The 25,976-nt window shown below is 43.6% G+C and overlaps 1 protein-coding gene and 1 long non-coding RNA gene across 4 annotated transcripts in view; both read left to right on the top strand.

The window, feature by feature from the left end:
• The window catches only part of PFKFB3 (6-phosphofructo-2-kinase/fructose-2,6-biphosphatase 3), a gene marked incomplete at its 3' end in the record, with an annotated part of 78,888 nt that extends 71,357 nt beyond the window's left edge, over nt 1-7,531 (top strand). For 2 of the 3 annotated variants that reach the window (XM_081297799.1, XM_081297798.1), the window contains exon 15: nt 5,335-7,531. In XM_081297799.1, coding sequence (XP_081153925.1) covers nt 5,335-5,382 — 48 coding nt within the window. Of the gene's footprint in view, nt 1-1,336; nt 1,364-5,334 lie in introns of those variants that run through there. The other variant, XM_081297797.1, reaches the window with a different exon arrangement.
• Nucleotides 7,532-10,316: 2,785 nt separating this feature from the next.
• On the top strand, nt 10,317-25,764 carry LOC308651348. The gene is made up of 4 exons (XR_014022525.1): nt 10,317-12,656; nt 23,240-23,360; nt 24,495-24,570; nt 24,651-25,764. It is a non-coding gene; the product is annotated as an uncharacterized lncRNA (long non-coding RNA).
• Nucleotides 25,765-25,976: the final 212 nt, after the last annotated feature.

Genomic DNA, 25,976 nt, shown 5'->3' with positions numbered 1-25,976 from the left:
TCCTGGGCAGAACTGGACAGAGCAGAAGAAATAGTGAAATGCCTAAGTCCTGTTTACGTTGGTGATAGTTGTTTCTAAAATGGAGTCGATGGCCGTCCCCTAGTCCCGAAGTTCTGTCCTACCCTATAGCTGGGTATTTCTCTGACTCGTCCTCCTTGCTGTCATTCCCATTACAGAAGAGCTGGCCCTGGTGTCCGTCCAGAGCCAGTGTGGTCCCCTTAGAACCAGGCAGCCTGTGCAGGCTGGACAGCCAGGAAGGAGCCACTTCCTCACACAGGTGGTCAAAACCAAAACAAATCCAACCCACCTGCATTTCACTATTTTCACTAGCTCAGAAAAGTAAAGGCTGCAAGTTTTTGTTTTTTTGGGCATTAAGATTTGTTTGCAGAAAACAAGTACTTTCCTAAAAGGTAGCCAAGAAGCTTTGCAAATGTGTGAGATACAAAAACTCCTGGGTTCCAATTTAGGTGCCACCCAGAGGGGGGTCCCTCACCTCTACCCCTATGCTTGACCTCTCACAAATCAATATAGGCTGAATTTCGAATGGGCTTTGTTTGTGACCTCAATGCTAGGGTGCCCTGGAAGTCCCCAACTCTTCCTGCCTTCCTCAGAGCTTCCTTAAGTCTCCTGGTGTCTGGGATGTGATGTGGGAAGAGTGCTGCAGCCTCTGCAGGTCATTTAACTTTCCCTGGCCTCCGTGTTCCCATCTGTGGAATGGGGGAATAATACCATAGAAGGTAGATCAGATGAGGTGATTTTGTTTCCCCCATGCCTCTAACCTGTTGTCTGGCGCACAGAGCTGAATACAACGAGACAGCAGTGTGTCTGGGGTTGGCTGTAGTTCTGCCACCAGCGTGAATGTGGTTCTTAATGGGCCTGACCCTCAGTCTCTTTGGCTTTGCTGATGAGGAGTGGGGGAAACCTCTGATAAAACCTCTGATAAAATTCCTTTCATGTCTCAAATCTGAGGGTTTTTAAATGAAAATCAAGCAGAACTGAAGTAGTCTTTCTCTGGCATTTTATTCTGGTATATCCCTGGGTCGTCTTTGGAAGTGCAGAGGTGGCTCTCACAGATACTTTAGGATACTTGCCTCAGCAGGGGCAGGTGACATCTTGAGCTGCACTGTCCCTGGTCATGTAGGACACTGTGGCAGGAGCCCTGTCCTCGCTCCCCACTTCAGAGCTGCCCCGGCTTTGACAGGACGGTCCTCCAGGATGGCCTGATCCCAGAGCAGTGGGCTGGGCCAGGTGTGGGGGTTAGCCAGGGCTTGTCCTGCCAGGTGACATTCTGCCTCCTGACTGACTGCTCTCTTTCTCTCTACTTTTTCTCCTGCAGCCTTTGCTAGGGAAGGCCTGTCTGTAAGTATTTCTCTGAATAATTCTGCTGCTTATACTCCTTCCTTCCTGCTTGCCAGTTTGGCCTCCTGCCTGTTAGAACACTGAGGATAAAGACAGGTTTTGTAGAAGTCTGAAGTCTCCCTTGGGGGAGGAGGGAGATTAGGAACATTTTATCGAGGAATACAAGAGGGATTGTGGCCAACCAAGGTTCCTCATGGGCCCCTGCTGTCGAATCCACGTGTGCCCTCTGAGGGTTTGGTGACATGCTGGGTCTAGGCTACCATTGCCTTTTATGTCTCCACCCCACCCCAAGAATCCTTTCATTTTGAAAGGACAATTTAGCCAGAGCCTAATCTTCAAAACAAGGACACACCTGGTGGAGTGTGGCAGGTTGGACTGGAGCCCTGCTTCCTTTCCCTCCCTCCAAGGAGCCCCATTGCTTCAGAAAGATCTTTGTGGACCCTGTACTTGGGGATCCTGTTGTTCTTTAGGAGAACCCACTCAGCCCTAAGTTGCACTCAGGACTGGGTGCAGCTTTGACATCAGACCGTGGGGTTGCCTTTCCCCTTCCCCTGGAAGGCTCTGCTGGAACCTCTGGTTCAGCATGGGCTCTGGCAGCCACTGGGGAGAGAACGCAGTGCTTCCACTGCTCTGGTGAGTCCTGGCTGCAGACCGTGCCAAGGCCTTCATATTGCAGAGTTTTAATAGCTGCCACTGTACAATGCCACCCTCCCCACTTCAGTGACACCTTCCCCATTGATTCCCTCTGCACTCATTAGGTTACCTTCATGAGTTGATGTTGAAACTGGGGATGGTTCAGCTGGACAGCAGGAGGAGCTTGGCAGCATGCCTGGGCTCTGGTGGCTCTGCAGTCAGAGGTACCTCCTAGGGCGGTACAGCTCACAGAGAATGTGATGGCTCATTCCCCCACCTCTCTGGTCCTTAAATAACCATAGGAGGTGGCCGGGCCAGTTCCTCCCCTGCTTAACAGATGGGGGCTGATGTCAGACAACCTGCCCACAGCAGTCCAGCTGGTATTCAGCAGAACTCAGACCCAGATGGACTTCCTGCCTTGTAAGGCTGGTGTCTTCCTCTCTGCCAGCCTCTCAGAACAGCTGGGATACTTGCCCTAGGTCCTTACAGCCTGTGGGGTACTCCTAGCTGCTCTTGGTTTCTAGTTAGGTCCCAGAGCCTCTCACCTGCAGCTGCTTCCTTGGTTAATGATGGCCTGTTCTTTAACATCTATCTTCTAAGAGCAAGAGGCCTCACAGTGTGCAGTGTCCTTTGTCCCTTTGGAGCCAGGATCCAGCACATGGGCTACTGGAGGACCAGGGTTCTTATATGACAGCCTGCCTTTAGGCTCTGAGCCTATGGTCTTGCACATGCTGTGTTCCTTTTCAAAGAAGGCTCCCTACTGGGAGGGGGGCATTCAGGTCCATGCTCCCACCCTTCTAACCCTTAGCTTTCCCAGCTCTAGGGTGAATCTAATAGTGCTATGGGCTAGAATCTCTCCATTTCAGTAAAAATACATACCATAGCCCATCCCCATGACTGGTCAGAATTCTATCCAGAATCCTAAAGTCTAGCCCCGCTTATGAGAGTAACCCCATGAATTGGATCATAGATAGGTCTGATTCTAGGAATTAATCTGGACCCCGAGACCAAAATTTATTACAAAATTTATTATTAGAATCTGACCTTGCCAGGTTTGCATCTTGGTTCTACTACCAGCCCTGACATTGGAACTCTGAGCAAGTTAAAGCAATTCTAGGACCTAACTTCATCATCTGTAAAATGGAGAGAACTTTACGAGGTTTTTTTTTTTTTTTTTTTTTTTTTTTTTGGTGGTATGGAGATTGTACCCAGGAATGCTCTACTACTGAGCTAAACCCCCAAAACTTTTTCTTTTTTTTTTTTTTTTTTTGAATTTTTAATATTTATTTTTTAGTTCTCGGCGGACACAACATCTTTGGTATGTGGTGCTGAGGATCGAACCCGGGCCGCACGCATGCCAGGCGAGCGCGCTACCGCTTGAGCCACATCCCCAGCCCCCTTTTTCATTTTTATTGTGAGACAGAGTTGCTTCATTGCCCAGGCTGACCTCAAACTTACCAATCACTGGGTTTATAGGCATGTATGTGCCTGTGCCTGGCTTATAAGGCATTTTAATAATGAGAATGTAGATAAAATACTTAGCAGTATATCTAGCACCTATGCAGGGCCTGATGGACAGTGGCTGCTGTTATTATTAGGGAGGGACTTGGTACCCTGGGCTTCAGACACTTCCTGGCCTCTTCGGGTCTGAATCTGCATTTTGGTGCTCCTGTGTTTCTGCCTCAGCCTGGTGGCTTTTCTGCCCATGAGCAGCTAGAGTGCTCAGACTTGGGTGGAAGGGATCCCCTGGGTGTGGGGCCAGTGATCTTGGTTTCATGGCTAAATTGGCCTGATGGTTCAGACCCTGTGCTCTGCAGTGTCTTCCTGGGGGCTGTGCAATCCATGTGAGGTGGAGAGACCACCTGGCATTCATGATTACGTTCTTCGTTTTAAAATTTCATGTGCATTCTAGAAAAAATACTACTGAAAGATTTTTTTTTCTTTTCCAACCTGTTTTTTTTTTTTTTTTTCTCTTCCCCACTATGCTTGAAAGACGAACTGTCTGTCACATTTTCTCAAAGTTTTCTCCTTACTAACCTTGGAAAGGTAAATGCCTGGTGCATGTCCCTCTGTCCCCTCCTGCATCTCCAAGTCATGGCATCTTAGCTGTAGGGCATCTCGATCTGTGTGCAGAAGGCCATTGTGGCGTATGTGGATCATGTGTCAGTACCCAAGGGTATTATGAGCAGTGCTATCGTTGTGAGGTTTGTCTTCTCTCTCTGTGTGTGTCCTGAGCCAGGGGCCTCATGACTGAATGACATACACATGACCTGCCTTGTGGTACTCCGTGTTGTCCTTGCATTGTCTTCATACATGAAAGCTGGGGGCCTGTGGCGTCCATGGTAGAGCAAGGCCACGACCCCTCACTCTCAGATCCCATGGCTCTCTAGATGTGAGGACTAGGCCACTTCCAGAGACCCATCCTATCATGGAGGGTGTCAGCTGCCTGGGTTCCTGAGTCCTACTTGGACCTGGGTGGTAGTTCTGCTGCTGTCCAGACCTGTGAGGCTCCTCTCTAAAGCTGTCTCCAGCTGGGGTGCTCAGGGTGAGAGTGTGAGAGGTGATCCTGCATACGTGTCTGCCTGGGATCTGTTCTCTTCTCAGTGTTGTTGGAGACACTGAGAGTCGGAGAGAATACTATAAAAATTGTGTTTCTTTTTTTTCTTGAGGGGCAGATTAGGGAGTTCAGGGAGAGACCCCTGCTTTGCAGTGGCAGCAATCATGTGTCCCTAAGTGATTGAAGAATATTTTTAAGGAGGTTTTGATACGAGCCAGTGCCTTAGGGATAGCACTTCCTCCTAGGGTCACTTTGATCAGAGCTGGAGCCTCCTATGCTTGGCTCCTTGCCATGTTCAGCCATTCCAATTAATCCCCTGTGCACTCCTCTTGAGCGCTGGGCCCAGATCCCAGACACCAGGGCCCAAACCTGAGTCAGGAAACGGGACCTGTGCTGCTTCAGGTCCCCCAGCTCAACCTGGCCTGCCTGTGGCCAGCAGGGAGTCCCTGTGTGGGTGCAGAGAACAGCCCTGGGTTCCTATTTGATCCACTGGAGCTTTGGGGTCCTGAGCCACATGCCTGTCCCATCTTCCTTCCCCACCTCCTTCTGGCAGGAAACCAGCCTGTGTCCGCCCCGTCTCTCTGAGCTGGGGTTATTCTCTGTCATGTTCTGGATCTACCTGGGCACTCTTCCACCTGTTTTGTGATGATGCCTCTCTTGGGTTTTGTTCTTTGTTGGGATAGAGGGAGGGGAAGACATCTCATTGGCATGGCCTTGTGCTAGAGAAATGCAGTTGGATACAAGTCCTGATTCCCTCCCCCACCCCCTCTTTCTCCTGAAAACAGAACATGAAAGGCTCCCGGAGTGGCGCCGACTCCTCCAGGGAACACTGAAGCAGACACATCCGGTTCCGTTCCATTTCCACTTCTGCAGCTTAGCTTGTGCCCACCTGTCTGCCTGAGGCCAAAACAATCCCCAGGACTTCTGGACCAGGCGGGGGTGGATGAGAAAGGGAGACTGCTGGCTGGAGAGCAGCTGCACCCCTCGGTTCCCGGATGGCCAAGGAGACAACAGCCATATGGATCCCTGCTCAGGCCACGAGCTGCGGGCCTCCCCGCCCTCCATGCTCCAGGGCCTTCCAGGGTGTCTGGCCTCAAGTTCTTCCACCAGGCTTGAGGACGACAGTGTGTAGAGGAGGAGGTGAGAGGTGGGACCCCAATGGACCCCACTATTTGGTTTTGTTTCTGTGATCCTGGCCTGGCATTTGCTTAGCTGGTGAGATTCGACTAGCAGAGAATCCTGAAGTTAAAGGAGGGCAGATCCTAGCTGCAGAAGGTGGAGACTTCACGTGGCTCTTTGGTGCATCTTGGCCTGGGAAGGTGCCTCATGGAGAGAGACTTGGCTGCATGCAGAGTTGGGACTTCTCCTGAGAAGTCGCAGAGCTGATGTTCGCCTGTCAACAGAGCAGTGATGTGCTCGGACTTCCTGTATGTCCACCTGCCTCCTCAGCCCTGAGTTCAAGGACAGACTGGCTTGTGTAGGCAAAAGGAGGTGTTTTGCGAAAACACAACAGATGAGCAGGGCTCCCCCCTCCCCAAGGGCCTTGGGGTCCCTTTGTTCCCTACATGGACCTGGAGGTGCCTGAGTGCATTGCTCTCCCGGAGCTGCTTGCTTTTGCACGTTTTAAGGTGACCTGAAAGTCACACCTCTTCAGGACTTAGAGGCTGGGGCGTTAGGCCCTCAGGGGCTTGGAGCCTCTGGACGTGAGGAGTCGGGCAGACCCATGAGATGGGGAAGCTCAGAGCATTTGCATTGTTGCAAAGCCAACTCTGTGCGATGGCATGGAGAAGAGCCAGGCCCCCTCCTTCTGGGCGCTTGTGACCCATGTCCCTAACTGGGGTCAAAAGTCCCAGCTAGGCCCATTTTAGGCTGCTTCCTCCAAGAGGTTGTCTGTCAAGTGTCTGCTGTGTCCCTGGCACCACTCTGGGTACCTTGGGGATCTCAAGAGTGGAATGTCATCTTTGCCTTGTGTCGATGGCATCTGTGACATGTTTGCAGGTATTGCTTGCAGGGCTTATGGGACACGTGGTTCTAGATACCTATAGTTTCTGTCTGTTAGTTTCTCCTCCCTTGTTGCCTCAAAAAATGGGGTAGGAGAGGGTATCTTACAGAAGAAACTGGAAACTCAGCAGTACAGTTTGTCCAAATGACCCTTTAAGGATGTCTCAAAGCTGGTGCCAAAGGTCACTTTTCTTCCCACCTTCTGCTGTGGATCCTGGGACCATGCCCTTTAAAGGGACAGGCCTGGGGTGAGGGTGGAGACCCAGACACCTGAAGCTGAGCATGGAGAGAAGAGCTGCTTTGTTCATTGAGAGGAGCCCTTTAGAGACTGCATGTTTCCCTAACTGGGATTAAGTGGGACACGGGGACAGGCTTCAGATACTGCACGATTGAGGTTTGTATTTTTCACACCTTACCCTTCAATTCCTTCCTGCCCCGCCCCCTACCCTTTCTTAATTGGCAGTCTTCCAGAGAGCAGGACTATCTAGGTGTACAGTCCTTACAGCGTAAGACTTGGGGTCCTTCCTTTCCCCAGTATTTTGAGTCACGTCAGGTTGTGTGTGCGGCACATGCATGTGCATGAGTATTTAGGCTGGTCATATTTTTGGACCTGAGAGCCTTGTAGCTTTGCACCTAAGGGTGGTCTCGTAGCTGCCACCCTGGCCCTATCCTGTATGAGCTGATACAGGTAGGGACTCCTTGAGTGTGTTCCCCTCTTACCCCTGGGGACCCGGAATCACATGAAGAGGATTTTGCCTAACATAGGACTTTAGTTTGGTGGGAGACTAGATGGGGAGAGCATGTGGATAAGGTCAGGGAGAGGAGATCTTGGAGAAGGGAGAATTCTGCTTCATTTGAAAGCCAGTAACCTGACTTTTGAAGGGGTGTCGGTTGGTGGGTGCATCTGACATGCAGTCATGGAACCTCTGCTTCTCCTGTCTTACCCCCACCCCAACCTCCAACCACCCAAAAAGAACAAAACTGGGACCAATTTTTTAAACTTTATGCCATATTTTTTTGGGGGGGTAAGTTTCCCCTTTTCTTTTAACCATGGGCAAAGCATTCTGGGGAAGAAAAACTGTTTGAACCACACCAATGATATTTTCGTTTGTAATACTTGAAATTTATTTTTTTATTATTTTGATAGCAGATGTGCTATTTATTTATTTAATATGTATAAGGGAGCCTAAAAAATAGAAAGCTGTATAGATGGGGTTTAATTGTTAACGGTTTTGGGGGCCTCTTATGTATGACTTATGACTCCTGTGTTCTGTATATTTGTCTGAATTAATGACCTGGAATGAAGCTGTGCTAGCTTTTAAACAGGGGATGCTTTTGAGAAATTTGTATATTTTGCATTTGCCGGATCAATAAAAATAACTGTTTGAAATACACTGAAGTGGACCCTTGTTTGGTTTGGGGGGAAGGAGAATCTTTTGACATTCATGGTCATGGGACCTCTCAGCTCTTGACCTACCCCACTTCATTGTCTTCCTTTAAACATGACATTCAAATGCAGACTATGTGCTGAGTAAGATGTGGGCGAGTAAGATGTGTCAATTTTAAACTAAGAAAACTTTTTTTTTTTTTTTGAAGGGCTGAGGCTTGAACCCAGTCAAGGCCTTCTGTAAGCTAGCAAGCACCCTACTAGTGAGCTACATCCTCAGTTTTGTTTTGTTTTGTTTTAATTAACACAGAGTCTTGCTTAAGTTGCTAAGAATCTTCCAAAATCCTGAGGCTGGCCTAAAACTTGTTAATGCTCATGCTTCAGCTTCTCAAGTTGCTTGGATTACAGATGTGTGTTACTGTTTGGCTTAGACTTTATTTTTTTCTTCAATAAGACATTTTAAACATTTTTTTTAGTTATACATGACAGTAGAGTGTATTTTGACATTATACATACATGAAGTACAATTTCTCATTCTTCTGGTTGTACATGATGTGGAATTACTTTGATCAGATATTCATATATGAAACATAGGGAAGTGATTCATTCTATTGTCTTTCCTATTCCCATCCCCCCTGTCTTCCTTCACCCCCCCTTTGTCTAATCTAAAGTACTTCTATTCTCTCCTACCACCACCCCTTATTGTGAGTTAGCATCCACATATCAGAGCATTCAATCTTTGTTTTTTGGGGGGATTGGTTTATTTCTCTAAGCAAGATAGTTTCCAATTCCATCTATTTACTGGCAAATGCCATGATTTCTTCTCTTTATGGCTGAGTAATATTCCATTGTATTTATATACCACATTTTCTTTATCCATCTGTTGAAGGGCATCTAGTTTGGTTCTATAGTTTAGCTATTGTGAATTGAGCTGCTACAAACATTGATGTGGGAACGTCACTGTAGTATGCTGATTTTAAGTTCTTTGAGTATATGCCCAGGAGTCAGATAATTGGGTCAAATGGTGGTTCCATTTCTAGTTTTTAGACTTCATTTTTAGAGTAGTTTTAGGTTGACTGTAAGTTCCTGTGTAGGGTTCCTGTATATGCCGCCTGGTCTTATATAGTCTCCTTGCTTATTCACATCTTGTGCCAGTGTCGTCTGTGTGTTGGGACTGATAGACTGAAGTGGGTACGTTATTAGGAGCTAGAGAACATGGCCTGCCTTAGGGTTCATGCTCTGTGTTGTGCAGTTCTTTGGGTTTGACAGATGCATGGTGCTGTTGTCTGTCATTGGCGCTTGGGACGGTGGCCTGTCAGTATTAGTCCCTTTGTTCCATACCCCTTCTCCTCCTTTTTCACACAGTGAGTCTCAGGCCAGCACTGTGTCACATAACAGGCCCCACAGCACTGTAGGAAGCCATGCTTCATTTTAGTTCCTCTCATTTCCCACCATTCCCCACCTGCTTCTAGTCATTTCCAAACAGAGAAATACTTGATTACCTTCAGTGATTTCTTTGCCTCTTATTAGTTGCCAAAAATTCAGAGACCTTATTTTCACCCTGGAGCCTTGGTCTTCATCTCTGCAGATTAGACCAAGTTAAGGGCTGGATGAGCACTTGTGGGCTCCGTCTAAGCACCCACTGAAGCATCCCAGAAATAGCTCTGACTCCCAAATCAGTCTCTCCATCCATCCCTTCCACTTTGCCAACACTAGCTGTGAGGAGAACAGGCACCCTCATTTGGCATGTCCGTAAATGAATCCTGGATCTGGGATCTGGAAACAGCATGATAGGGAGCGTAGTATTTGATGAACTTGAGGCCACGTTCCCTGAGTTCTAGGCTATGTTTAAGTTCACATTAGACTTTGAGTGCAGGGGACATTGCAGTGATCTTGATAGTCTTTGTCCCCAAATCTGGCCCAGTTTTTTAGGATTATCTTCCAAGAAAATTTGAAGACCCCTGTAAAAGATGATGTGTACATACTTTAAAGTACAGAGCTACTGGGTTGTGGGAAGCTGCAATGGATCCAGGACCTTTGGGGCAAGCTCTGAGATTCACTTGGGTGGCCTTGGGCTGGATCTCCCACCATCCACTAAACTAAATGTTGAAGAATGAGTAAACAGGCAGATGGCTTTCGATTTGTATTTCAAACTAATTTGGAGGTGAAATTTGTTGCAAATAGTTTCTTAGCATGCTGTTTTCCTCTTTGATTTACAATGGCTTTTGATGACCTTGATCTCTAAACATTTTTACTTTGGAATCTCAGTAATTCCTTTGTAGTTTCTTTTGCTTTTTTTTAAACTTGGTGTTTTCCCAACCAGGACTAGATATCCACCAATACTCTTTTTAATAGTCTGATTTTTTATTTTATTTTATTTATTTTTTATTGGTTGTTCACAACATTACAAAGCTCTTGACATATCATATTTCATACATTAGATTGAAGTGGGTTATGATTTTTAAAAAACACTTAAGTGATGTGTATGGTGTGGTGCTATGACCAGATCACCACCTCCCCCCACTCTTAGTTAACCACGTCTTCTGGTGCTGCTGGCTACGTAATTTGAAGTCAAGGCATTCTCAGTGGTGTCTGTTGAAGAGCAGAAAATGAGGCTGAGGGTGGAGTGGGACCCCCGTGTGGAAGTTCCTGCTGGGCTCAGCCCTGGTCTAGAGTGGGGGCCATTTTGCTTTGAGGACATCAGGCTCTCTCAGTCCAGGCTCCAAGAAGAGGGACACCTGCAGCTCCATTTTCTTTAGAGATCCTTGCATGGGGCAACCAGCCTTCCTAAGCACCCACTCGCTCACTCTACGCTCTGCTGGTCCCACTGCTGCTTCCACGCATCTCATCACAGTGTTCAGACTCGTTCTGTCAACCTTCCAAGCTGAAGTTGCTGGCAACAGGCACCAGCTTCCGCCCTTGGGAGAGCGATTGTTTGCAGTCCACCTGGCCCTGGAGAGCTTTGTCGCTTTGAACAAAGTGCTTCCCTTCATAATTGACAGGGCCCTGCTTGGGGACAGCTGGATTATGCCAGTCCTGACCCATCAGCCTTTTGACCCCTTTGCTGGGGCCCCAGCCAAATGGGACGTGCCTGAGCAGTTAGATGTCAGGGCTCATCTGCGTGAATGAATTCAGTTGTTCTTAATCAGAGTGGCACAACACAGTCTCCTAGAGAGGTTTCCCCAGTGCACACATCCTGGTCTCCCTCCAGGAGCTTGGGGTTTGTAACTGAATGCATTACAAATCGGTGTTTTTGGGGGGAGGGTTTGAGGTGTTCTAAGATCCTGAGAGAGAGTAGGTGAGAACCACTGGCCCAGACTGACCATCATAAGTAAAAGGGAGAGTAGGGAATATCCCTCCACACCAGGTATCTAAGATGGTTAGACTCAGAAGCAGACAACAGGACGGTGATTGCCAAGGGCTGGGGGAGGGAAACATGGGGGTTTGTTTATGGGGAGAAAGTTTCAGTTATGCATGATTAAAAAGCTGTAGAGATCTGCTGGGCAACATGAACCTGTAGTTAACAGTACCTTATGTGCACTTCAAAGCATGCCCAGAGACCTGATCTCAACTTCTTACCACACATCTAAAATATCCAAGAAACCACAGAACAAAATGACATTTCAGGAGGTGAAGAATATGTTTAGTATGTTGGTTGTGGTGATGGTATCATGGGTGCAAGCCTAATGTTTTGGTAGACCAATTGTAGCCCAAAAATAAAACAAAGAACACTAAAAGAACCACCACCACAACAAATGCATGGATTCTATTGCAAATGTCTGTCACTGTGGGACACAATCTTCTTTACACAGGTCCCTGGGGTAGGGGTGGGGCCTCATGGTGAAAGAACAACCTCGACTGCCCAGCAGTTTACTGTTTTGGGTGAGAGGGGTTTGTGAATGTGGAAGCATGGTTTCTTAAAATGTAAATGTGTGTCTTTTCTCCTCATGGCTGTACTGTCTTCCAAAAATCACTGTCTCCCTAACATTTAAATCAGGTGGTCAGGGCTGATTTCTGACCTCAGAGGTTTCTGCCAGGTAGAAAGCTGAAGCAACCTAAAGCACCAAACCCCATCTCCCAGTCTCTTAATTGTCTTTATTTATTTATTTTAAGAGTTTTGGGTTTACAGAAAAATTGAGCAGCAATTCTGTGTTTCATAGAAGGCTAAATATTGCGATAGAGGGGGTTCAGAATTTCCATCTCAGGATAGAGGCCAAAGTCTAGGCCTCCTGGAGTACCAGCACGCCATTCTGGCTCCATTTGCTGTGTGATCCCAGTTCCTTACACTCTTTCTCATTCATTTTGCTCTTGCCTCTCGGCCTAACTCAGTCATTGAACATGGGAATGTGAGTCCAACTCAGGGCCTTTGGGCTCACCATTCCCTGAGCCTGGAAGATCTCCCCAGGTATACAAGGCTCTCACTCCACTCTTCCTCTTGATCTCCATTCAGATGTCACTGTATCAGAAAGGCCTTCCAAGGCTATGTAAAAAAAAAATAAAAATAAAAATAACAACAACAACAACAAAAAGCAAGGCCCCCCTGTCTTCTAAATCACTGTGTCTCCCCTGCCCTGTATTGTTTTTCTATATGTCACTGTTTTGCAGAGTTTGTAGTAACTTATTTTCCACCACTAGATTGCAGGCTCTTTGAGAGCAGAACAGCTCACTGCCCTTCCTGCTGCCTGGAAAAGTCCCCGGTGGGCGCCCGGCAGGCTCTCGGTAAGTATGGTTGAACACATAATTGGTCTTAAGCAAGAGACAGACCAGGTGTTGAAAGTACACACTGAGGAATTAATGTGGCTTGGTGAAGGAAGTTTAGGACGACTATAGAATAAAGGAAAGCTGAGCAAAATTTTATTGAAAAAGATGTTAATAATAAATTCAAAGCCTTGTTGAGTTTTGAAATTCTGAATTACAGAATAAATTTTGAGTTCTGAAGATTGTTTTGTAATATTCACTTTAAGCTCACATTCTTCAATTCTGCGTGTCTGAGGTAGATTAAAGTAGCCTCCAATTTCCTGAAATACAACATAGGCAGCAATTACCATCTGATCCACACACCAGAGGTGTTATCTGCAGCAAAATTCATGTGAGTATATTGCTTAGCTACATGACCTCTAAAATTAGTGATAAAAGCAAGTAACTAGAAGCTTGTATAGTTAGGGGTTTATGCAGTGTGTATTTTTCTCTCCTCCTTACTTCTCTAAAACAGATCATCATTTTTTGGTATACTTTCCAAGGGGTGTATCTGCCACAGATAGATCCTCACCGTTCATATTTTCTCTTTTCTAAAAAAGCCAGAAAAGTTTTCTTACATTTATAATAGTCTTTCTCTGCTTTTAGGAAATGAATGAATGAATGAATGAATGAATAGGACAAGCCCCTCATCCACTCCAGAGGCAAATAAATAAATATAAATAAAGCAAGCAGATGTCCAATGAGTATCTAAAAGTAGGATACAGCTTGGCATAAGCCTTTACTTGGTATCTTTATTACCTTAACAACTTTGTAACCTGCTTAGCTCTGCATATAGATACACTAATCATTTAAGGAGTATTCTTCTAACAACTGCTAATACAAGCTTTATTATCCCTAAATTTGCCTTACCTATCTCATCCCCTTTCAAGACTGGGACAGGATTTTCAGGGCATTTACAGTATCATGTTCCAGACTCCTGGAGTGGGATCTATGTCTCCTGTCATTGCCTATACCTTCCCTGAACAGTGTAGCTTTGCAGGCACATGGTCTCACAGTGAGATTGTCCCCTGCACGGGAGCAATCATCTCATGGGGACCCGACTTCCCCCTTCTGAATCACAGGTCTGATAGGTAACATTCTGCATCCTGCACAGCAAATGAAGACTGCCCTCTCAAGTGATAAGGACTTTTCTAGAGCCACCCATAGAATGAGAACTGAGAGGATGATCAACCAGGATTGGTTTGATCAAGACTTCTTCATTACACATACCTCTCACCTGCCTCAATTCTTTCTCTAAGCCTAAAGAAATCTCATGACAGTAATTGGAAGACAGGACTAAGATGCTTGATTTCACTTTGCCTTCCCAGTATGGTCCTAGTGATGAAGGCTCCTTTCCTGCTTGCCATCCTTCCCTTTTCTGTTTGGTTTTTGGGATGAGCAGCAAGACCTCGTCCATTGGAATCTCTGGTATCAGAGTCTTATTCATCTCAGAGAATGCAAAGCCCACTCAACTCACACCGCACACCAGTCTCACAGCAAATAACGTGGTGACAAAATTCCCATGTGGGAATTCCCATCCTTCTCTTCCAGGTGACTTATATCTTGTGAGTTAGCTTTTCAGGCTGTGACCAGAATATCTGACATAAACAACTTAAAGTAGAAAAGATTTATTTTGGCTCACAGTTTCTGAGGTTTTGATTCTCAGCTGACTGGCTCCATTGATTTGGAAAGGGACGGTGGAAGAAAACTGCTAAGTTCATGGTAGCTTGGAAGCAGAGAAAAATAGATCATAGGAGAGAAAGGGGCCATAACAAAATATACCCTTCTAGGGCAGGCCCCCAGGGACCTCATTCCTTCCACGAGGCTCCACTTCCTTACAGTTTCTACCATCTCCCATTAATTCATTGAAATGATTAATCCTCCAAGTGGATTAATCCACTAATGAGGTTAAAAGCCCTCATGATGCAATCATTTCCGAAACGTACCACCTCTACACATTTGAAGCCAAACTTTAAGTAAATGAGCCTTGGCAGACATTCCGGATCTCAACCATAATAGTTGCACCACCTCCCAAGAGGAGCTCCACAGGCTGGTGACCAAGGGTTTAACACAGGCCTTTGGGGGACGTTCTAGATCTTAACCAAAGGTAAATACCTTTGATCTAAACTAAAAGACAAATGCCTTTTTGTCTTTTACCAACCAAATTGCTTTTCACTTGATTAATCAAACATCATATTCTTGGTTGCCATTTTGATCATATGATATTTATCAGATGCTACGGTTACTGCCAAGGGGAAAACCAGAAACTACTAACTATGCCTTCCCCTTTGAATCCCAACTCTTGATCCTCAACAGTCAGAAGAGGACACATCATCTCCCCAGTCTCTTCTAAGAACCTGAATTCAGTTTCTCTCCTTCCCCAAGGCCATTCTCTGCCCAGACAACCATTTGGACAGAGTCCTTCAAACTGGCAGCTTAAAAGGAAATATTTCTAAGAAGTAAAGGAAATAGCAACAGTGTCTAGCAATTCCCAGATTTTAAATTCCATATGCATCCTTTTGTAGAATGGGTGTACCTAAGAATGCACGGCTTACCCACTTCAAATCTTACCAAATTGCATTGCCCTAGCAATGTAGAATACCTCAAGGACCAGCAACAGAGTAAGACTCTCTCAGTGGTTAATCAAGTACATAAACCTTGGGATTTGTATCTTACACCTGCCTTTGGTGTAAGATAGAGTCATTTTGTTAGAAATTATTCTGCATGGCCTATGGTGAAGTGGTGGAAGTAATGATAATTTTATTTCTGTGTCTTGGTCTCCTGTTTTCTACTACTCTCAAAGGATATATCCCGTTTGAATGAGAGTTCCTTAAGAGCAAAGCATAGAACATTAATAAGAAATATTGAATGCTAAATATTAAAAACATATTTAATCGTAGCAGTTACTATTGGTAGTGAGAACTGTAAAAGAGATGGGGTCTAGTTGAAGAAAGCAAGTCGCCTGTGGCATGCCCATGATGCATATATCTTGTCCTCAGCCCTTGCGCGCGTTCTCTCTCTCTCTCTCTCTCTCTCTCTCTCTCTCTCTCTCTCTCTCTCTTTCTCTGCTTTCTGGCTGCCATGAGCTGAGTGGCTTTCCTCCACCATGCCTTTCCACCATAATGTTCTCCCTCACCTCGGGCCCAAAGCAATAGAGTCAGCTGACCATGGACTGACACCTCTGAGACCATGAGTCAACATAAACTTTTCCTCCTTTAAGTTGTTTTTTCTTTTCAAGAATTTTGTCACAGTGATGAAAAGCTGACTAAAACAAAGTAAGAGCAGAAGTATTCTTTAGAAATGTAATGACATTTTTTTTTTTAGGACTAATGGAACTTCAAGAAACATTAAAAAATACCAACAGATAAAACTTCTATGTCTTTTCTCACTCTACTCTGAAATTTTAGGTTCATGGTGTCTCAAAGGACTAAGTAAAATTTACACACACACAAACACACACATGCACACATACACCTCACAGAGACAATGATACACGGAAAAGATGTTAAAATAGGTAGCTCTCAATAAAAGTAATGAGTTGTTTTGTTGTTCAGTTTCCACTCTTGCAACTTTTCTGTATGTTGAAAATTATTTCTAAATAAGAAATAAAAACTTTTACCTGAATTCTTTGAGTATCTCTCTGCATCATTTTATATGATTGTTAATACCTATATTTATCACCAATCTTCCTTTTACTTTCTTTTTAATGTATAGTAATGTCTACCTCCTGGTAACAAAAATTGAAATTATGTGTTAGCTGCTAGAAACTGTGTAGATTGTATCCTAGTTTTCTTTTTCATTAGATATGTGTAGGGAAAAATCTGAACTTCATGGTTAGTGAAAGGAAATGAGTTACCTCTGATTTCTATATTCATTTAATCGTTTCCTGAAGCCCCAAATTAAGCTTGATGCACTCATATACACTTTTACTATATATATCATTTATAGAACATCTCCTCCATAAATAACTTACATTTTTATGTACACACTATAGTGAATGATTATAAAATAACTAATAATACAGTAATTTATCTTGTTTTATAACATGAATCTTAAATTATTTCTATCATTGTATTTTTCTTTTTAATGGATCATTTTTAGTATTCTTATGCAATGTAGTCCACTAATACCTTTCATATGGGGTATTTATAATATGCTTCAAAATGCATAGTTTCTATTTCTAGTGACTCCCTTCCCTTCTGGAAGGTCTAGTGATATCTTATTGTGGTTTTAATAATCACCTCACTAAAAACTAATGATGTTTCATGTGCTTACCCATCCATCTCTTTTCTTTGGTGAAGTATCTACTCAAAGCTTTTGTTCATTTAAAAAAATTGGGTTATTTTTTTTCTTATCATTGAATTTTGAGGGTTTTTTTTTTATTTGTTCTGGACAGAAGTGACTTGTGAACATTTTCTTTCTGTCAATGACTTGTTTCGTTTTGTTTTGTTTTCGTAACACTACCTTTCAAAAGGCAGAAGTTCTCATTTTTTATGGCATTTAATTTGCCAATTTTTTCACAGATCATGCTTTTAGTGGTGTAGCTAATAAATGCCTAACTCAAGATCATAAAGACTTCTGTCTATATTTTCTTGCAAAAGTTTCATAGTTTTAGGCTTTACATTTAGGTCCATAATCTATCTATAATAGTACATATTAGTAATTTACTGCTACATAACAAAATTCCACAAACTTAGCAACTTAAAACTTCTGTGGGTCAGAAGGCCCGACATGTGATAGCTGAGTTTTTTTTTGCTCAGAGTCTCACAAAACCAAAGTCATCTGGAATGTGTTCTTATCTGGAGCTTGGTGCCTCTTTCAGGCTGGTGGAAAAATTCAGTTCCTTGTGGTTGTAGGGCTGAGGTCCTGTTTTTTTTTTCTTGTTGGCTGATGACTGAGAGCCACTCTCAGCTCCTAGACATTGCACTCAGGTCCTAACAGCATTGCTGTCTCACAACATGGCTGTTTACAATACCTATTAAAAACCATCGGAAGTATCTTTTTCCAGATGGCTATGACAGATTTTTTTGCAGCTGAAAGAGAAGTTATGTAATGTAGGGTAATCATGGGAATGATGATGCTATTAACTTTTTGCCATATATTTAACCTAATCAAAGAAGTGACTATTCTGTGATATTCCTAGGTCTGGAAAGGTGATTTAGCAAGGACATATATACAGGGGAAGGAATCTGGGGGATCTTTTTGTAATTCTTTCTACCACAGAATAAGAGGCGTGGATTTCTAGCTTAATGCTATCTTTTATAAACAGAAGTTCTTTATTCAATGTGCTTAAATTTTTTATTTTTCCCTTTTATGGTTTTCTTTTTAAAAATATATATGTATCTAACCCTTTTATACTCCAAGGTCGTAAGAGGACTCTATTACAGTCTCATCTAACAGTTTTACAGTGTTGTCTTCTGCATTTAGGTTTCTATCTGGCGAGAACTGATTTTTGTGAATAGTGCTATATGGAAGTCTGATTTTACTTTTTCCTTATAGGCAACAATATGTTTTAGCACACACTGAAACATCCACCTTTCCTCATTCTGAAATGCCTAGACTGAAGCTAGTGTTCAATATAGGAAACAGTTGACATAGTTATCCTTTTGAGTTTTAGGATCTATGAACATGATATATGTATCTCCATTTGTTTTTTTTTTTTTGATACATTTTATAATTTCCTTCTTCACAGAATGTAAAGAAATTTTACCACATTAAATCTGATCAATGTCTTTTGTTTTTCCTGTTAATGATAAAGTCATTGACCAAATGAGCACTGTGAGTCATTGCAGCAGGCAGATGCCCCTTAAAGGGACTTCAAAGGCTAAAAGACAGGATGTTGCTGAATCCATGAGGGAAAAGAATGGGCACCAAACTTTTATAATATTCTCCAATTCCATAGAATTTCAGCCCCGAAAGCCTGATAAGTGTTTATAAATTGGTCAAAATGCTTGTGGTCTTGAAGCAATGTCTGAAGTCTTTCGAGTGGAGTGGAAACGGCTCCTGTTGTCCCTGAAAATACTGCTGCTGCACTATGGGTTGCAAACTCTAGGACGCTGTTGTGCCTTTGGAGAAGGCAAGAAAAATCCTCTTGTAGACCAAACAAAGTGCCAGGGTGGTAGTTTTCTGCATTAATGGGGGAAAGATTCTGTAATAAAAGTGTCAAAATCCATCCCTCCTTGATTTCAGAGCTACTGCTGACAAAGGAAATGTGAGATGGCTACATTGTAGCAGCCTCACAAGTCATACTTCATTTCACCAACATTTGTAATGTGAGGTGACATATATTGTTTTGAAGATGTTAGAATCAGTGGTCTCTTTGTGTGAACTTCTGACCCCATCACGTGGCTTAAGATCTTGAATTTTTTTTTCTTGTCATATGAGCTGAGCCTGGTGATATGGGGGCTGATTTTTTTTTTTTTTTACAACTTTCCTAATTTCTTCCATTGTTACTAGTTTGTTAATTTCTCTCTTCCAGAGTCAATTTTGATAACTGGATTTCTATGGCCCTGGGTCCTGGCCCCATGCCCCAAGCAGCAGACCTGCAGGACAGTGGCGAGTATGGCTACAGCATCTGCTATTCTTCACTTTCTGTTTTTTCTTTTAAAAACAATATTTTAAAATCTCCACATCATCACCACAGCTTTCATGCAGTCAGTGTTTGTATAGACTTACCCAGGACTAGATGTTTAGGATACCTGAATTCTGGAGGTAACTTGGTTCCTCACTAACTGTTAGACTGAAGTCCATGTAACTAAGGAAAAAACTTGTATTCCTGGTGCTAGGATTCTGGACATTTACAAGTTAACTTTCCTAGATTTCTTAGATGCGTGAGACTAGATGGTTCTTGAAATATATATATTTTTAATTTTGAAATAACTTTCCAGAAGTTGCAAATATGGTAGAGAGACTCCCATACATCCTTCTGCCAGTTTCTCCTAAAGTCAGTATCATATAAAAATGTGGTGCACTTATCAAAACTAAGAGTTAATATCCCAAGGGCTAGGACTGTGGCTCAGCGGTAGAGCGCTCGCCTAGCACGGGTGGGACCTGGGTTCGATCCTCAGCACTACATAAAAATAAAAGCATGGTTTTGTATCCATCTACACCTAAAAAAATAAATATTTTTTTTAAAAGAGTTAATATCCTTAGAATACAATTAATATATAAAATTATAAACTTTTTTCAGGTTTTACCAGCTTTAGTTACTATCCAGCCTAGAGGGACTTGTAATTATTCCTGTGAGATTTCTACAGTCTGTCTGGGGGGAGGCTGTACCCACAAAAAGTATCTCTTGAATGCCTGGTATAGGCAGGTCCTTGTTCTAAGAATTGGAAATAGAAAATATTTAAAGACTTGGTAGCACACTTATTAGCTAAGGGTCTAACTGATTTACTACAAACTTTCAAGACCTTAGAGTTCTTCCAAGAAATCTGTGTGAAGAAAGCAAGTGTCTCAGAGGCGTCTCATTAAAAGGGAAACCAAAAAGAGACCTCTTTAGAAACTGCATTGAAATGGTTGGAGATGGAGGGCTGCTGACTCCAGGCAGAGCTGGTCCTGGGACAATGTATCTAGCTCCAGAGTTTAAGGGACACTCAACCCAAGACTTTCTTTACATTATAATTGAATCCCAGAATGCACCAATGATGAAGTCAATTAGGAACCACAAATAGAGAGAGAGGAACAGAGGAACACTGAGATAGCTGCAGAGATACCCTCTTGCCTCTGAAAGGAAACAGGGCTAAGCCTTGACCATGCTGGCCTCTGGGTGCCCTCTCTGGAATCTCATCCACCTGAGCCAGCCATTTCCTTCTAGGCTCTCCCTCGGAGCCAAGACTGTTTTCTGCTGGGACTTTTTTTTTCTTTTTCTTTTCTTTTTTCATCTAATTGGCATGTCTCAAATGGGGTGGGGAAGAAGGTGTGAGAGAAATTATTTATTCTGTCATTCTGTAACTTCCAGGGCTTTCTATCTATTTCCCCCAGCTCACTGAGGGGAGAAGTTGGTCTCATTGGATTGGCGGTGACTTTGTGGACCCCAGGTGTCCAATGCAGAGCAGACATTAACTCACTTGCCAGGACTAAGAACGTGGCCCACGCAGGGAGCCCTAGATGAAGAACTGAACTCTCTATTCTCCATCCTCTACCATGGGTCACTGGAATATGGCTTCTGTCAAAGAGAAGGGAAATTTCTGCAGACACCTGGTCCTTCTGGACCAATTTGATGGCTCACTCTCTTTTTGAGAAACAGGAGCCTTCGTCCAATTTGGACCAGGTCTGAGAGTATGGGCACAGGACCCAAGAAAAGCTGTCTTACGCAGGTACTCTGGGTCAGGTGACCCTAAAGCTTATCTCAGCCCAGTCAAGGATCTGAACTTTCTCACAGAGGAGTAAATTGGTTCAACTGTAAGCAGGTTATATCTGAACAGGTAGTTCCTTCTTGATCTTTCAAATCAGCAGGTCACAAAAGAGTAGGATAGAATTAGAAACTTAAGGGCAGTTGAGGACAGATGCCATCACTCACAGACAGTGCCATGTGAGAAACACTGAGTTCAGTCAGGTTCGTCACTCATTCAGAGTTTATGACGTTTCTGTTATTGTCCAAGAATGTACTAGATGCCAGGAGGAACTTTTGCAAGAGTGAGAAAAGACATCGGTTCCTATCAAAGAGAAGCATGAACTCATAAGATGACCTATATTGAGTCTTAGAACCCCAGATTGCTAGAGCAGAGACCTTCAAGATCTGCTAGTTCAACTCTCCTACCTCATAGATGAGATGTTGAGGCTCACAGAGCAAAGGTGACTTGAGGTGTCATGGCAGCTGGGACTGAAACAACCCTTGATCTCTTTCTTTACAGTGAGTTACTTTCCTGGTAAACAGTGCCCCAGGATGTATCAGAGACTTGTCGTGGCATTGAGAAAAAAATGCTCTAAACTGCCAGATGCAGCAACAGCTACTAACTGAGGCCAATTTCCTTCTTCCTTCTGTGGGCCCACTCTTCTTCCCTTTTCTCACAGAGGGTCTGTCTGTGCTGTCCCTTCAGCCTCCACTCACCCCGTTGTCCTCGTGGGCTGCTGTTGGGTGGTGTCTGTCCCCCTGCTAGATCCCCAAAGTCTCCTGTTTAAGCAGTGAGTTTGCCACGCCACTTGCAGGAGAAAACTTTGGCAATTTTTTTTTCCTAAAGAAAAGACAGAAGCAATTTACATTCAAATCAAAACCACAAAACACAATCCTTTAATCCCAGGACAATCGTTTTAGGCAGGCTCTAGAACATCAGAGAAAAGTGTCAGTTTTGCGAATTGGGTGCCAAAGGAGCCTCCAGGAAGGGCAACAACTCCCACGTGGAACCCAGAGACTGGGGCTCTTGCTTCCCTTCCCTGTTCTTCTGGCTTCATGTTCCTGGAAATGCCACAACGTCACCAAGTGAGGTGGAGGGCGAAGGCCCTTATGGAGCTAGACCTTGGCTTGATTCAGTCCCTGGAAGTAGAAGCAAAGTGTCCAAAGCAACTATCCTCATCGTCCGCCTTGCTGGCAGAGGTCTCACCTCCTGGTACTTGGATGTTAATACCCATGATGGCAGGGCAGTATTTCTGTTGGGTGGAAAACTTGAGTTCAGCTAAACAGGAGGGAGGAAGTGTTGTCAGCTAAATGAAAAGGAGGCAATATTTCTTCTATTTCTGGGGCCAAATCTTGATCTGAAATGGAAAAGCTTTGCCTCTCAGACAGCCTGATTTAATTGTTGAACAAAGCCCTCTTCTTGTGGGGAAGAAAGACAAGGATGCCAACAATTAGCCCTCTGAATGTAGGTCTGTCCAAACAATAGGGAGGAAATCGACAGTGACATCCATCCTCCCACTGCTTTTCGGTTAGTCCAGGCCAAGGCAAAACAAAGGAAAACACATGCCGTTGGTTCAAGAGTTCAGCTCTCTCTGCAGCAAGAGAAAAGCTCACTTCCCTTTCCCTGGGCACTCTAGATCTCCGTTCCCACTTGGCCGCTGTGGCATCTTCTGGACCCCCTCTAACAAATCCTCTCTCATTGGGGGAAACTTTTATGAACTTAACTTGATTTTCTCACCAGGGAATGTAAGAAGGGTCCTAAAGAACTAGCAAGAATAACATCTGAAAGCCTGCAGGGTGTTTTAGACTAATAGTATTACATTCAACTGTCCTCTTGGTGAGCTCGTTATTGCCCTAGCTTCAGCCATCAGACAAAAGAAAATCCAGGCTCAGCGGTTAAAAACTTTTGTTCCTCATCACACAGGTGATCACAGGTAGAACAGGGAGTTACCAGGTTGATACAGTTCCCAGGTGAGCATGAAGCCGATGTCTTTGTTGTATTGCTGGATCCAGTTTGATTAGAGAAAAATCTGTGAGTCTCCAGGAAGGCAAGAGAGCCCAAGGGAGCAGAGGGTCTTGTGAGATGAGAAAACTGACCTTTCGTTTTTATTGATATGATTTTCCTGGTAATTATTCACTTCCAGTTTTTCTGGGTCAGTATAAATGTATAAACATTAATTTTTCTGGCTTGAAAATGTCATTCTCTCTTCTTTCTTTTTTTTTTTTTCAGTATTAAATTTGTGGCTTAAAAAAAATGTGTTCTGTCTTTGGTGCTGAGTTCCTAGAGACTGGTTCCCCTGGGAGTGGCTGAACCCACCACCCCATGAGCATGCGCTGGATACCTGCCACAGGTAAACGCTGTGTTGGGTGCTATGGAAAAGACAAGGCAAACTAGAAGTCAGCAGCAGAAAGGATACAATCTGAATTATTTTAATACATAAAATGTGAGGGATGGCATGGGTCGGGTGAACTAAACCAGAGCTTCTCAATGTCACTGCTTTCTCAGTCCACCTGTGGCCTTCCAAAGAGATCATTTGGGTTGGTCTGGATGCCTGCTTTACTTAACTTTATCATCACTGTGATCAAAAGACCTGGCAAGAACAATTTTAGAGGAGTAAAGGTTTAATCTGGGGCTCACAGTTTCAGGGGTCTCAATCTCTAAATGGCTGACTGCATTGCTCTGGGTCCAAAGTGTGGTAGGAAATCATGATGGAAATGTGTGGAGGAGGAAAGCAGCTCAGAACATGGCACCAGGAAGGAGAGAGAGAGAGAGAGAGAGAGAGAGAGAGAGAGAGAGAGGCATCTCCACTCGCCAGGGAAAAAATATATACCCCAAAGGCACACTCCAGTGACCCATCTCCTCCAGTCACACGCTACCTGCTTACAGTCACCACCTAGTTAATTCCTCTCAGTGGATTATTAGATTAAGGCTTTCATAGCCCAATCAGTTCACCTCTGAGCTTTCACTGTCTCACACATGAGCTTTTGGGGGACATCTCACATCTAAACCATAACATTGCCCTTTGCCCCTTGTCCCCATGGATATTTAAAAAGTTCTCTAGATGATTCTAACATGACAAAGTTGAGAAACTTTGAACCAGACAGAATAACTTAAAATAGCCTTTCCAGTTCTAAGATCTTGTAAAGTGAAAAGAATGTAAACAAATCTTGAATGTTCAGAGGGCAGAGAGAAGGGTGGGTAGAAAACACTAGACTTATCTAGTTTGCTTCAGTTAATCTTGGTAAAATTCCTGCTTCTCCCTCAGTCTGTGGCAGACTATCCACATCCATCCTGACTCAGCCATTGCCTCTGGAGCGGTAACCAACTCAATCCACCTAGGAAGAGTCTCAGTCTCTCTGGAGTTCTTTGAATCCACAGCCCTTCAGTGGCTTTTGGGGGGTGGAACACACTGGGGATTGAACCCAGGGTTACTATACCACTGAACCACATCCCCCACACTTTTTCTACTTTTATTTTGAGACAGGGTCTTGCTCAGTCACTGAGGCTGGCCTCCAACTTGTGACCCTCCTGCCTCCATCTCCAAATTGCTGGAATTGCAGGTGAGTACCACCACACCTGACCCCCAGTGGCTTTTAGAGAAATATGTGTTTGTTTATCCAGTTTTCTTTTCCTCTTTCAGTTGTCATAGTGGTGGGTCTGTTACAACATCCTACATTCCAGAGAGAAGGCAAACTTTCCCCTTTAGGCATTGGAGGAAACTGCAAGAGCTGGTGTGTGAACTGATGTGTGGGAAAGATGGATTTGTTGGCAAAGGCAGGAAGAGGTCCATCTAGGAGAGCCGGGATACGTGCAAAGGATGCTGTGACAACGAACAAAATAGGGAAGATGACATGGGGGAGCACTTTCAAGTTGTCAGACAGATTCAAATCTGTGTCTGTCCAACTGCAGAGCCCAAGCTTTTGGTCATCCGGTCTGTGAAGTTGTATCCCCGAGAGTGGCTGATAGAGAACTAAAACTCTTTGGTTTAAGTGGTTCTCCTGGTGTATTTGTGAGACATACTTTGGGCTTTGGGGCTTCTGCATTCAACTTTGTTTTACCTGAGAATGGCTAAGAAGGTTCCCAAAACTCATGTCAGACTCATGACTTTCATTGTAAGTTTCCTTTGCAAGTTTTTAAAATGTAGCTTGTGATGAACAAGAGTATAGACTGTCTAAAATTAAATTTATCGTAACTATACAAAACACATGGCATTGTACATATTTGGGGGGAACTAGGTGATATTCCCATATGTATAAACATTTTATACATTGTGTACAGTGCATACTTTCTGATTGGTAACTGGATAAATTAAGCATGAAAATCTTTTTTAAAGTTCTTTTTTTTTAAATTGTCAATGGACCTTTATTTTATTTATTTGTATGTAGTGCTGAGAATCTAATCCAGTACCTCACACATTCTAGGCAAGCGCTCTACCATAACCCTGGCCCCCAAGCATGAAAATCTTGTTCTGATAAAAAGTTTATTTCTTTTTCTCCATTGACTTAGCTTCTAGAAATCTGTCTTGAGGCATAATTGCAGACAAAGTCTTATGTGGAAAGTTATGTATAATGAGCACAAATTCAGAAAGGACTGAAATGTCTTATATAAAAGAATGATATATAATATACATATTTAATAATATATATGACTATAAACATATGTGAATCATCTCACATGGGGCCATCAACATGGGATTGGTTAAAATAATTATGTCATAGTTATGCTATGGAAAACTGTAATAGTTCAAAACACTGAAATAAACATACATGCACGAATTTGAAAAATCTCTGATCGATATTGTTATATAGTGTGATACATCCATGTCTCTCTAGCTGTGTATGTGTGCCAATGCCTAGAAAATACGAGAAGGACACATATACTTTTAATAAAGGTAAATTAGTTTTGTAGAATGTGTGTATATGTGGGGGGTGATAAAGTAGGAATTTTATAGTTTACTCTGTATATT

Source organism: Spermophilus citellus (assembly GCF_964194105.1).
Source record: "Spermophilus citellus genome assembly, chromosome: 6".
Lineage (NCBI taxonomy): Eukaryota > Metazoa > Chordata > Mammalia > Rodentia > Sciuridae > Spermophilus > Spermophilus citellus.
Note: the sequence above shows the minus strand (reverse complement) of the source record. Positions and strands in the feature narration are given on the sequence as shown.